The sequence below is a fragment of the Erpetoichthys calabaricus genome, chromosome 11 (genome assembly GCF_900747795.2).
Source record: "Erpetoichthys calabaricus chromosome 11, fErpCal1.3, whole genome shotgun sequence".
In the NCBI taxonomy this organism is placed as follows: domain Eukaryota; kingdom Metazoa; phylum Chordata; class Cladistia; order Polypteriformes; family Polypteridae; genus Erpetoichthys; species Erpetoichthys calabaricus.
Window position 1 is genome coordinate 39,756,629 of NC_041404.2, and position 14,847 is coordinate 39,771,475.

General features: G+C 40.9%; 1 protein-coding gene across 2 annotated transcripts in view; it reads left to right on the forward strand.

The window, feature by feature from the left end:
- maml1 (mastermind-like transcriptional coactivator 1) overlaps window positions 1-13,453 on the forward strand; it is a 38,964-nt gene extending 25,511 nt beyond the window's left edge. Inside the window, exons 4-5 of one of the 2 annotated variants that reach the window (XM_028812987.2) lie at window positions 8,022-8,136; window positions 11,570-13,453. In XM_028812987.2, coding sequence (XP_028668820.1) covers window positions 8,022-8,136; window positions 11,570-12,468 — 1,014 coding nt within the window. In that variant the 3' untranslated portion in view covers window positions 12,469-13,453. The remainder of the gene's footprint in view (window positions 1-8,021; window positions 8,137-11,569) is intronic. The other variant, XM_051933852.1, reaches the window with a different exon arrangement.
- Window positions 13,454-14,847: the final 1,394 nt, after the last annotated feature.

Sequence of the window (14,847 nt, forward strand, 5' to 3'; positions counted from 1 at the left end):
TTTTAGAGCATGTTCACTGTACACAGTGAAAAGTCCTCGATAGTTATAAACTGTGTACTGGAGTATGATCTGGTGTTGCTTTTAAGTCTTTTATCTGAGACTTGTCAGTTTCACTGACTTATTCTGAACTCATTCAGATATTCTTTCAGAGACTCCTTTAACACTTTTCATAAATTCTTTTGTTATGTGTTTAGTGGCTGGTCAGTATGTTCTGCTAGTTGAAGTGTATATTATAATAATTATAGCATTTTTTTTTTTTTTTTTGTTCTTTATTTCGCCTTATACAATTTCTTGTATTAGGAATTTGGTAGTTTTCGCATACCCCTTGGGGTCAGAGCGCAGGGTCAGCCATTGTACAGCGCCCCTGGAGCAATTACAGGTTAAGGGCCTTGCTCAAGGGCCCAGCAGAGCAGGATCTCTTTTGGCAGTGATGGGAATTTGAACCGGCAACCTTTGGGATACCAGCGCAGATCCTTAGCCTCAGAGCCACCACTCCGCCCGTAAATTTACTTTATTTTAGCAGAAAAAACATAGTATTTCCATGTTTGCATAATTTAGTTCAGTAGGGCCATAGAGCCTGTCTTGATACCATCCACTACACACTTGCACAAAATGAATTTAGAACATAAAAATTAACCTAAAATGCACATTTTTAAGATGTGGAGCCACAAATGATTATTTTGAAAGTGATTCATCAAATATTTTTTTGATTAGTCTAATAACTAGCTTTGTCCATATAATTTAAACAGGCATATGAATGTGTGCTGTATTTGAATATTCTTTTTAATAATTTGATTAATTGAATTTGAAAACATCAGGATATGAAAAAGCACAGCTAAAATAACAAGGACAAACAAGATGGTACTACTATTAATAAAATATTTAAGTAAAAGAAGCCTAAAATTAAAAGCTTAGTTTTGAATAATACCGGACTCATTAACATAACTTGATGTCAGTGGTCTAATTTAAAAAAAACTTTAAACAAGACCAAATAATTAGGCTTTTAGATTCTTTTAGACCTCCGTGTTATAACGGATCCACTCTTGACTTATTTCACTTGTGCTTTAATGTCTCTGTCTTAAATTGAGATAGCTGTTATTCATGGACATCATGAATGTAGCAGCTAGACATATTTACCATAATGTGGCTTAATATATTTTAAAATATAAATAATACCAACTAAAACCATATTCCAAGTGATAAGCAACTCTTATCTCTAAAAGAGAAGACCGAAGAAAAAAAAAAAAAAAAAAATCTATTCTTTTGCAACCATTGAACATTAAATAATTCTAAGGTAATTTCCCCTTGGGATTAATAAAGTATCTATCTATCTATCTATCTATCTATCTATCTATCTATCTATCTATCTATCTATCTATCTATCTATCTATCTATCTATCTATCTATCTATCTATCTATCTATCTATCTATCTATCTATCTATCTATCTATCTATCTACATTAAAATGTTTATATTAGCATAAATACCCATAAAAGTAATTGATAGCGTCTGAAGCATTAGATTTAACACAAATTAGAATGTTAAGCAAATAAAAGCAAATGGTTTAACTAAAAAATTTGTCATATTGCATTTTCTACTAAAAAAGGAAAATTTCCAGTATTAGGAGAGGAAGAATAGAACAGGACAAGAATGATGTACAAAAACTAACCGAGGACAGGATAAGGAGGAATGAGAACACCTGTGTTCAAGGCTAGGAAGCTGAGGAACGATACCACTGACTTAATATAGAAAAAATGGTTCTGGTTGGCATGTAAGAATCCAGCTGGAACAGTGAGTCAGCAGAAACAGCAAAAGGAAGATGATGTAATGTATGGAAAGTAAAATTAGTGTATTCTTGTATTAGCATAAATAAATATACAGTAATCCCTCCTCCATCGCGGGGGTTGCGTTCCAGAGCCACCCGCGAAATAGGAAAATCCGCGAAGTAGAAACCATATGTTTATATGGTTATTTTTAGAATGTCATGCTTGGGTCACAGATTTGCGCAGAAACACAGGAGGTTGTAGAGAGACAGGAACGTTATTCAAACACTGCAAACAAACATTTGTCTCTTTTTCAAAAGTTTAAACTGTGCTCCATGACAAGACAGAGATGACAGTTCTGTCTCACAATTAAAAGAATGCAAACATATCTTCCTTTTCAAAGGAGTGCAAAGCAAGCAGTCAAAAAAAAAATCAATAGGGCTTTTTGGCTTTTAAGTATGCGAAGCACCGCCGGTACAAAGCTGTTGAATGCGGCAGCTCACACCCCCTCTGTCAGGAGCAGGAAGAGAGAGAGAGAGATAGAGAGAGACAGATAAAAAAAATCAATACGTGCACTTTGAGCTTTTAAGTATGCGAAGCTCCGTGCAGCATGTCCTTCAAGAAGCAGCTGCACACAGCCCCCCTGCTCACACCCCCCTACGTCAGCGCAAGAGAGAGAGAGAGAGAGAAAGTAAGCTGGATAGCTTCTCAGCCATCTGCCAATAGCGTCCCTTGTATGAAATCAACTGGGCAAACCAACTGAGGAAGCATGTACCAGAAATTAAAAGACCTATTGTCCGCAGAAACCCGCGAAGCAGCGAAAAATCCGCGATATATATTTAAATATGCTTACATATAAAATCCGCGATGGAGTGAAGCCGCGAAAGGCGAAGCGCGATATAGCAAGGGATCACTGTATATACAAATAAATATATAAGCATTAACCTTAGTGTAGATACTAATGCAAGTCAGTGCTGCCAAGTAAATGATTAAATAAAAGCACATGCCATATTTCTTTTTAAATTAAAACTTAGCTTTGACCATCAAATAGACTAGGAAGGGAAAATGAGAGGAAATCCATAAATGGAAGAAAGGCCTTGGCCAGTGAAAGAAATAAGCAAAAACAGAAACTAGAGATGAACAATAGACAGTAGAAATACCGGGGGGCCAGCAGGGAAAGTCAGGAGATAATAATGGCTCCCATGAGAACTCGAGGTATCGGCTGGGCAGGTTCAGAGGGAGTCGGAGAAAACAGCAAATGAGCTAATCTGAGCGAGGTCAGAGTGATAAGAAATGACTATATAAGTTTGGAGTCCTGAACTGTTTGGGGCTCAGCACAATTTGGCCGTATTGGGTTGAGTCCGTGTTATTATTATTATTTTATTGCAATAAAACTATAGGCTCAGTTTGCCTATCCCGAGACTCCTAATAGCCTTCATTTCAGGTAAAAGCCTTCTGGTGACAATTTTTCGCCAAAACTCACTCTATCTCTATCTATCTCTCCATCTATCTATTGGTAGCAGTTAATTTTTTGTATTGCCATCTTAGGTACAGCTTCACGCTTTGTTCTGAAGTGGCAGTGACTGCACAACAGTCTCTACCCACCCTTTCCTCCCCCCAATTGCTTGTTATTTCCATCAGATTTAAGCATTTATTCTTAATAATTCTTAATAACCCTAATTTGTTCATTTTGAGCTCTTGTTAAATGCTTTCAGCATGGAAAAGGTGATATATAAAGAAAATGTATTATTTCTATTGCCAATTTTTCATTTTTTCAAAAGCAATCTACTAGATGTCTTAATCAGTATGTTGCTATGTAAATGCACATTAATAATCCATCAGAACTCCTGTGCAGTAGGTTCTATGCAACATGCAAATAAATTCACTCAGATCATTATCTGCTTAAAAATGAATACTGTTTCAGATAATTGAAGCAAAGAGAAGAAATCTGTGAAAACCTTTACATCACGCAACACTTCATAAGCAGTATTCAGAATAACTTGCACATGGCTCTTCTGTGGTGTTCCTTTCCAGCAAGGAGGGGGCAGCCGGATGTTCATCAGCCTGCTTGCACCGACTGGAGAATGTGGGAAAGCCCAGAACCAATTTAGTTAAGACATGCTCATATTTACACCTTTTAATGTTAAACCAGGATTTCACTGAGCAGTATGGTTTGTGTAGAAACCATAGTAGAAACTGTCTCATCATAAAAACCAACTTCCCATCACCAGCTTCTCTGCAAATGAACAAGAGAGTGTTGCTGTGCTTCATACTCTTTCAGTTTGGATTAACTGCGTAAACTGGTTGATTTTAAAATAAAATACATACATACATACATACATACATAAAATACTTCTTATGGAATCTGCCTGATCACTTACAGAATGTGATTTTATTTACCATTTAATGATTGGAGAAAATACCTTAAAATAACATTAAGCTGAGCTATGTTTACGCAGGATGTTATTGCTCCTCAGTTTTGACAGCTGCTGATAAGCAATTTTCTCTCGGATCCATCAGATGACATTTAACGAGTTAAAAGTTGCTGGCTCTGGCAAAAATTCAGGCAAAAAGTAAAAAATGCAACTCTGGCTGAAATAAAGCTAGCAAGTGCATTTAACAGACTACTCGCCTGTATTTGGGTAGCCCATGTACTGAAAAAAAAATTTACCAACACTTTTGACTGATAACAGTGGCACCTAGCAAGTGCATTTAGTAGACAATTTATCTTTTCTGTCCGAAAAATACCGTGGCTCTAACTTTTGTTATCACTACCATAAATTTCTCAAGTTAACTAGTTTCACGTCATTAAAAGGACTATTATTGAAAAGCTAAGTAACTGTAAGCAGGTTACTTACAGTGTTGTTGGCTTATCCATGGCTATACTTCAGTAAGCTTCCTCTTTAGGCATTCATGCATTGTGTGACTCCACACAATGATCAAATACCCACCTTCTCAGATTTGCAAATGAAATACTTGTACACAGTGGAGAATTTTGCCTGATATTTGGGGGAAAACATCTTCCGCTGAAGATGGCGCACCAACTCCTTGATTAGCATGTACTTAGCATTTAAGCATGCTGGCGTTCAGTGTTGGGGAGGGACAGAGATAACTGGTCAATTAAGAAAATACAGTTCACCTAAAATTTTTAGTTGCTTATGATTAGTCAATTACATTAATTAATTGCAGCAGCTGTAACTCAGTGTTCAAACCTGGAGTGCTGGGTGTGCTGGCCACTCTCGTAAACTACTGCCCTCGATCATAAGGTGCCACTTAATCTCATCAGCAAATTATTGAGGATGAGGGTGGAAAGTTAGAATGCCCGGTGAACAGATGGGTACGGAAAGTATTCAGACCCCCTTCAATTTTTCACTCTTTGTCATATTGCAGCCATTTGCTAAATCATTTAAATTAATTTTTTCCCTCATTAATGTACACACAGAAACCCATATTGACAGACAAAAAAAAGAATTTTTGAAATTGTTGCAGATTTATTAAAAAAGAAAAACTGAAATATCACATGGTCCTAAGTATTCAGACCCTTTGCTGTGATACTCATATATTTAACTCAGGTGCTTTCCATTTCTTCTGATCATCCTTGAGAGCCCCTTCATTTAAGTCCAGCTGTGTTTGATTATACTGATTGGACTTGATTAGGAAAGCCACAAACCTGTCAATATAAGACCTTACAGCTCACAATGCATGTCAGAGCAAATGAGAATCATGAGGTCAAAGGAACTGCCTGAAGAGCTCAGAGACAGCATTGTGGCAAGGCACAGATCTGGCCAAGGTTACAAAAAAATTTCTGCTGCACTTAAGGTTCCCAAGAGCACAGTGGCCTCCATAATCCTTAAATGGAAGACGTTTGGGACGACCAGAACCCATCCTAGAGCTGGCCGTCCGGCCAAGCTGAGCTACCGGGGGAGAAGAGCCTTGGTGAGAGAGGTAAAGAAGAACCCAAAGATCACTTTGGCTGAGCTCCAGAGATGCAGTCAGGAGATGGGAGAAAGTTGTAGAAAGTCAACCATCACTGCAGCCCTCCACCAGTCAGGGCTTTATGGCAGAGTGGCCTGTTGGAAGCCTCTCCTCAGTGCAAGACACATGACAGCCCGCATGGAGTTTGCTAAAAGACACCTGAAGGACTCTGAGATGGTGAGAAATAAGATTCTCTGGTCTGATGAGACCAAGATAGAACTTTTTGGCCTTAATTCTAAGCGGTATGTATGGAGACAACCAGGCACTGCTCATCACTTGTCCAAAATAGTCCCCACAGTGAAGCATGGCGGTGGCAGCATCATGCTGTGGGGGTGTTTTTCAGCAGCAGGGACAGGACGACTGGTTGCAATCGAGGGAAAGATGAATGCGGCCAAGTACAGGGATATCCTGGACAAAAACCTTCTCCAGAGTGCTAAGGACCTCAGACTGGGCCGAAGGTTTACCTTCCAACAAGACAATGACCCTAAGCACACAACTAAAATAACGAAGGAGTGGCTTCACAACAACTCTGTGACTGTTCTTGAATGGCCCAGCCAGAGCCCTGACTTAAACCCAATTGAGCATCTCTGGGGAGACCTAAAAATGGCTGTCCACCAACGTTTACCATCCAACCTGACAGAACTGGAGAGAATCTGCAAGGAGGAATGGCAGAGGATCCCCAAATCCAGGTGTGAAAAACTTGTTGCATCTTTCCCAAGAAGACTCATGGCTGTATTAGCTCAAAAGGGTGATTCTACTAAACACTGAGCAAAGGGTCTGAATACTTAGGATCATGTGATATTTCAGTTTTTCTTTTTTAATAAATCTGCAACAATTTCAAAAATTCTTTTTTTTGTCTGTCAATATGGGGTGCTGTGTGTACATTAATGAGGGAAAAAATTAATTTAAATGATTTTAGCAAATGGCTGCAATATGACAAAGAGTGAAAAATTGAAGGGGGTCTGAATACTTTCCGTACCCACTGTACATTGGTAGATCATACAGACTTCTCAAATACACTGACTAGGCACAGAATTTGAGCCCAGAACTCTGGATCTGTAATGCAGCAGCACTACTTATTGTGCCATCATGCTGCCCCTGAATGGATATTTAGTGTTGGAATATATTTATATTGTAAATAAAAGCTGTTAAATAGAGAAAGTGTTAAACGGAGGTAATTGTCACTGAATAGTCAGGAGCCTATTAGTACACATCTGCATTTGATGTGGTAAATTATTTTTTTATATTTGCACTGCGTTTATTTTTGTAATTACTGGTTTTGACCAATTTGATTATGTCCTTTTAATTTGTGGAGTTGTTGTTTTTGTTTCAAATTGTTATTCCTTTTCACAAAAACAGCCTCCAAAAATGTTGGCTATGGAAAAATGCTAAATATGGGAACATTAAATCGAGGTTTTACTTTATGTATATTTTAAATATATCAAGAAGTGCTTATACGTAGTGCAAGATGGACACTGTATAGCGCCCGACCTGACACAGATTGGACACGGGAGGCACGTGTAAAATGAATTAACTGTTTATTATTCTTCAGCTGGAGGGCACGTCTTTCCAGTAATCCCTCCAGCCACAACACAGTCCCAAGCACAGTATACAAATACACCAAGCACTTGGCACCACCATTCCTCCCTGGCAACCTCGTCCTCTTCCACCTGATTCTGGCCACTGAGTGGTGGCCGCTGGCTTCCTTTTATTGGGTACCCGGAAGTGCTCCAGGTGCTTGATTGGCAACATCCAGCTGCACTTCCGGGTAAGGCGAAACCAGTGTCCAAAAGGGGGGCAGCAGCTCCTGCTGCAGCATCACCTGGCAGTGCCTGCGGAACCCCACAGAGCTGCACAGAACTCCAACCCCTATGAAGCCTTGGGGGAGTCAGAGGCACCTCTGAAACCCAGGGAGGCTGCCATCTAGCGTCCAGGTGGAGATACTGGGCTTCCCACCCTTGTCCCCCGGCAGATGTGGTGAAGGGGTGTCCCGGCCAGGCATATGAGCCCCTGCCATCCGTCACAATAGATATATTAAAACCACCACTTACACATTTAGTGTGTGGACAGTGTACAATTAAACATAATGTGTTTCTTTAATACCAGAAGTCTTGAAATAGTTGGCAATAGTTGCTCAAAATATTTTTCTTTTTTCATAATCCCATGCAACAGTCTGCATTAGCCAGCAGATTAGTCGCTTTATTGTAGACCCCTACTTAGAATGTGTCAATTTATTTACTCTATTTTATCTGCTGTTTTTTTTTTTTTTTTTCTTCCTTGTAGGAGAAGCAAAGGCAACAGCAGGAGCAGCAACTCCAGAGACACTTAACAAGACCACCACCTCAGTACCAAGGGCAGCCAACAAATGCCTACCAGAATCAAGTGGGCCAGTTTCCAGGTGTGTTGATCCAGTCTTTATAGTGTTCAAGAGAGTTTAAAGAGTTGCCTGTTTTGTCTCTTACAAAATCACTCTTTTTGATGGCTTGTAGAGCCACATTTAAGATACTTTCAAGGCGGGGTGGCAAATTTACATGACTTCTAGTTGGAGGAGACGTCTGACTTTACTGAAGTTGCTGATTGTGCAGTCTGACTGCTGGATTCCATGACTAGAACTCACAAGGCATGACAAATTACCTGACTCTGTGTCTATTTTCCAGCACAGTTTCAAATTTCCAAAGTATCACAAACTCACTCCTTTTTCTGATTTTCAATAACATGACAACTGATGGAGCTGATACTGTACGAATGCTTTCCAGGTATGGTGATTTCAGTTGCAATCACAGACTTCCACCCACTGATTGGAACATGAAACACAAGACATAAGACAGATGAGCCTTTCTTCTTATTTTAGATCTAAAACAGCTTTGTTCATTGTATTGTTAACCATATGAAGGTGGAAAGAGTTGCTACTGAGTTAATGCCTTTGCCTTGAGAAGATTCTGCCTTACTTCACTGCATCCTTAGATCGTCTTACTAGTGATAGACACAGAGAAACAACCAATCACAGTACAAATTCCTAGTAAATGAGCAAGGCAGTGGTGTTTATTCTGTCCAAACATCTATAAAGTCAGTTGTACCAAAATACTGTGTTTTTCAGTATGTGCTTAGAGCACTTGAATTGGGAGAAGTATTCGACTCTATACACTCACCATCAGATATACAGAGTCCCTCTCTGACAGTGAAGTGCTGTGTGGAGTCTACTGCTTACGTACAGTATTCAATACAAAGGAAATGTTTCTTGCATGCACTGTTTGCCTTGTTAAAATGAAGGCAGCTTTTTATGTGCGTTTCATAACAATAGAAGTTCTGTTCAGTGTAGACAGATGATGCTTGCACTTAGTACCATTGCGATCCAACATAAATAGCAGTGTATTTCATACTGTGCTGTATTTGAATGAGCTTTGAATACTTTTGCCCATATAAACAAAGCACTGTTATCACTTCTTTCCAGTTTTGTTTAGAGAGGAAGGAATAAAAACAAACAAGTAAGCCTTCTATCTACTGATTTGCATTGAACAAGAATCGAGATGATAGCAGAAGTCAGGTAGGCAGTAAGGGAGTCCATAGGCATCTCGTTTTCTTCCTCCTCAGGCCTTCTGCTTCAAGTAATGACCAGAGCAGTTTCTTCATTTTCTACCTAAATAAGTAATTTTTTTTGGGACACGTAGGAGATTCATTTCCTCTAGACCATCCATCCATCATCCAACCCACTATATCCTAACTACAGGGTCACGGGGGTCTGCAGGAGCCAATCCCAGCCAACACAGGGCGCAAGGCAGGAAACAAACTCCGGGCAGGGCACGCACGCACACACACACACACACACACACACACACACACACACACACTAGGGACAATTTAGGATTGCCAGTGCACCTAATCGGCACATCTTTGGACTGTGGGAGGAAACCAGAGCACACCCACGCAGACACGGGGAGAACATGGCAGGCTTCACACAGGGAGGGCCTGGGAAGCGAACCCAGGACTCCTAACTTCAAGGCAGCAGCGCTACCCACTGCGCCACCGTGCTGCCCTCCTCTAGACCAGTGGTTCTCAAGTTCAGTCCTGTTGGGTCCCTGTGACTGCAGGTTTTTGTCCAAACCAGCTTCTGCTTTTAGTTGGTCTGTTACCTTAATTTCCTAGTTTTAGTGTCAGTACAGAAATTTCTGTTTGATTGTTGCAGACATTTATGTATGTTCCGTGTAGTAGATTATTTATCTTAAGATTTTTATTTCTTCATATTTCCAATGTGCTTTATTTACCAAGTGTATTTTATAACGAGCTCACTAGTGGTTGTGACACAGAAGGAGCAGAGCAGACACCAGGCAAATGAATACTGAAACACTGCAACTTTTTTTCTTCTCGCAGTGTCTCTTCTATAATGTGTACACTTCACAGCCAATCAGAATTAAATGAGAAGCAACAAAATCCGTCTGGTTATTTACTTTGGTGTCCATTGCATTTAGAAGCATTATTCCCTCGTGGATGTCAAATCTGCCATATTCCGCAACCTTGTCAATGTAGTATTGAGCAAACTTCACAAAACTTTTACCAGGTACAAAATCACATGGACAGATGGATTCATACACAAGTTCAACATAACATTCTCTTTTGGTTAATGCTAACAATGCTTGATTTTCTATGAAGCACATAGAAACTGAGTGATCAGGGTTTGGATTGAATCTGAAACTCAAACAAGTAGAGACCTGGGACTTCATTCATAATGCTTGTGTACACACAAATTGAAGATCAAAATGTGGCTATGCAATTTCTCACACAAATATTCAGATTTATTAAAGAAAACTTGAGGGGTGAATCTTTTGTTTTGGAGAAACTAGGAAATGACAACACCCTTGCAGGCAAACCAGCTAAATGACTAATTGCATGCATAATACTTCAGATCACTGAGCTGTTAATTTGAATTGACATGCAAACTTTTTAAACCTAAATGTGGCGAATATGATGTATTCAGTGCTGCCTATTTGCACTGAGGAACTTTTTTTCCCCATCAGTTTAGACTACCTGTTGCCACTTCTTGGGGAACTGGATGACGGGTTAAGAAAATCTCCACCAAGCTTCACTCCATCATGCCCACTGTGTTGCAAGCCTTTAATTCACCAACAAAGCAATACATCCAGTTTTCGTGTGGTGTGGGTGCATATAAATATGTCATTATCAACATAACAAGGCAAATTGCAGCAGTGTCTAGTTTTCATAAGAGCACTTTAATGTATGCATTGCAATAAGGGCACCTATAGAGAATGAAGCTGCTTTTGTTAACCATAAGCAGTGACATTCTATTAACATACAAGTCATCTGTAATGCCAGGATGATACTGACAGTCATCAGGACTGCACTGGCACAATGCCACATGAAAGGCCATCTCTAATTGTAGATGCCATTCTCAGATTATTTTTTTAGCATGATTCTTCTAGAATTATTTCAATGTGGAATCGGGCAGGGTTTGAGGTGCGTTCACAAACACACATTTACAAGATGATTGTGATTTATAAAGGGTAAATTGCATAGAAATGATGCTCCTGGGACTGAACTTGACCACCATTGGTAAATAGATAAATTAAGCTTTATTGATCCCCAGGGGAAAAATTGGTTGCCTGTTCTGCGTCTGTGAGCCAATTCCATCTTGGTTCTGCCCTGTCCTGTCATGGTGCCATAAGAAAAGCAAATGTTGAATGCCACAATTAAATGCTGCTTCTTCCTTCTTTACAAGGCACCAATTGTTATTGTGCTGATAAAAGTGTAATTACTGACTCCAAACAACTGCTTTCAGTTAAACCTCTCCTTCTCTCTGTTTCCGTTTTTAAATCTAGCAGCCGTCAACAACCTTCCTCCTCAGGCTGCTGGGAACCAGAGGATGTATCAGCAAGCTCAAGGCATCATTCAACAGGCGAGTGTCCCTTCTTCTGTTGCCCCAACTTCAAACCAGCCTGATATGGGAGGCCATGCCTACAGTAACCTGCAGAGTGTCCAGTCAAACATGTATAATAACATGGGCACGGCTGTGAACCAGCTGCACCCTCACTCCACACCACAGGGTCCTCTTAGCAGTGGCCAGCTTCAGCGGCCTACTATGGGACTGGCCCAAAGCACCAGTATTTCTGCAGCATATGGGCAGAATATGTTGAGTGCCTCAGCTTTAACAGCCCAGCAGCAGCAACACCTGAAGGCTGCTGGCAACCAGGCAGTGGCCAAACCTCAAATGACACGGATGCCAAATACCTGGTCTCACCAAAACATACAGAACATGGGCAGTAGTGGATTGGCGCCCTTCAGTGGCAACACTGGCTTCCACTTGCAGGCTCAGCACTCAAAAATGACAAACCAGCCCTTTAGTCCATCTGCTCTGGCTTCCAATCAGCCCATCCCTACCATGAATTCAGTCGTTACAGGGCAGATGATGCCCACTTTACCACAGCAAAGGACAAGTCAAGCTCCTCCAGCTCCCCCCCAGAGTCAGTCCCAGCAAATGGTAACATCCTCCATGAATCCGCCTGTGGCAGACATGAGTGGCTTTGGGCCTACTCCTAACCAGTCAAACCCACATTGTAGCCAGGGTTTCCAGGTGCGGGCCAACAACCCAGAAGTGACTTTTGGTTATGGCCTCCAAAACCTGTCTGCTGATGGTGATCTGATGGACACACTTTTAAAAAACAGGACTACAGAGGAATGGATGAATGATCTTGATGAATTGCTGGGAGCTCAGCACTGAGAATCTGGGACCAAATGGGACTGGAAAGTTGTGCATATTGCTGCTGATCCTGTGGGTCACTGATAAACCACTGATTCCAAGAAACATGCAAGGAAGAACAGCACTGGACCAGCACCTTGGATGCTTTTCCTTTTGGGCACTAGTTTTTGCCAGGGGTGGATGGTGAACTGATCATTATATATATATATATATATATATATATAATGAAGTCAAAAGGTCAGATGATAAAAACCGTGGTCATTGAGGCCCTGATATTTGGTTCCGTTTGGGGCTGACTCCATCTTGCCTGCCCATGGGTGTCTACCTGCCCTCCTGACTGTGATCACGGGGAAGTGGAGGCATTGGACTGAGTGCCAGTGAGCATGTAGGGTTTACCCTTTAGGTGTTAAGCCGCTTTTCTTCTCAAGTGAGCGCAGAAGGCCTGTGTGTTTGGAAATTTGAGAGTTTGCACTCAAAAGTTGTGTTCTTCAGATTTTGCTTCTCGAATAAGAAGAGAAAATGTCTCCATTTGGAAAACCTGGATGTTAATTGAATCTCACAAAATGGCTTTGCATGTGCAAGTTTTTTTTTTTATTATTATTTTAAATAAACTCTGGCTCCTAGGAGACACCTGGGCACCAGTGGAGAGCATCTGCACCACAAGTCTAATGTCACACTACATGTAAAGATAGTCTGCCATTGACAAATCACCCCTGCTGGCAGCTTACCTCAAATCTCTAGCATCTTACTGGCAGTCATTTGATGTGTGCAGTCTCTGTGCTAAGCCCTGCCCCTGGGGGGTACCTGTGGGTTTGTTCATCCTTGCATGTGGCCTGCTTCTTCTGTTCTTTGCTATAAACATATATATTGTAATAAGCATATCCTGATGTTCAAGATCAAATAGAACTTATTTTTATATGTACATTATGCTGAGAATTTTTTGTATGTATTTTGTACTTTAATAACTAGAGCTTACTGTTTAAACAATTAAAACTCTTTGACTACACTCTTCGAGAATGTGAACTTATCTTTGTAAGGGACCCTCTATGCTCCTGGTCTGGTTGCATCACTTACTGATGAGCTTTGGTTGCTTTTCTCTTACAGTGCCCTATATAATATTTGGACAAAGTATAAATTTGCAAATCAAGGGAGTTTGGACACTTTTTGGTCACACCATGAAATGGCAACACTTTTTCTACATGCCCCCCAAATCCCCATTTTAGTGCTCTATAATGTTTGGGATACAGCAATGGCAGGGCCTTTAAAGCCATTGTCATATTTAGTTCTTTGTCATATGTCCCTCACATGCAAGGACTGCTTTAAGTCTGCGATTCATAGACGTCACCAGGTGCTGCTCTGCCGAGCCTCTAATGCCGCCATCTTCAGCGCCTGCTTGTCCTCCTCACTTTTCCATTCAGCATATGGGAGGCGTGCTCAATGGGATTGAAATTGGGTGACTGGCTTGGTCATTCAAGGTTTTTCCATTTTTAGCTTTGATCTAAGATCCTGTGCGATCTCAGCAGTATGTTTGGCTCATTATCTTGCTGTAGGTTGAAGCGCCGTCCAATACGTTTGGAGGCTTTTACAGGACCTTGAGCAGATCAGCTGTTTCTCTACACCTCAGAATTCACTGTGCCACTGCCATCAGCAGTTCCGTCCTCCGTGAAGAGAAGTGTGGCAGCCATACATGCCCAAGCCATAACACCCACCACCATGTTTAACAGATGAGGTGGTCTGCTTTGGATCTCAGGCAATTCCTGTTCATCTCCACACTTTCCTCTGGTCATCACTCTGATGAGGTTCATCTTTGTCTCGTCTGTGCACAAGAACATTTTCGAGAATACTGCAGGCTCTTTTAACTCCTTTTTCCCCAAACTGTAATCTGGCCCTCCTGTTTTTGTCGTCTGTATCTTGCAGTGCGGCCTCTGTGTTTCTGTCCATTAAGTCTCTTGCTGATAGTCGGCTCTGACACAAACGCGTGCCTCCTGCAGACTGTTTCTGATCTGTCACATAGGCATTGGGGGCTTTTTCTTTACCATAGTGAGGATTCTTCTGTCATCAGCAGTGGTGGTCTTCCTTGGCTTACCAGTCCCTTTGTGATTACTGAGCTCACCAGTGCGATCTTTCTTCTTAATGACATTCCAGACAGTTGATTTAGGTAATCCTAAGGTGTTACCAATGTCTCTGATGGTTTTATTCTTATTTCTAAGCCTCATAGTGGCTTCTTTGACTTTCAGTGACTGAGCTGTTGTCCTTATGTTAAACAACTGCAGACTCCGAAGGGTAGAAGCAAGCCGAGGTATCTGATGAAGAAATGAAACCCACCTGAGGAATCACAAACACCTGGGACACCAATTGTCCCAAACATTGTGGTGCCTTGAAATGGGGACTGTGTAGAAG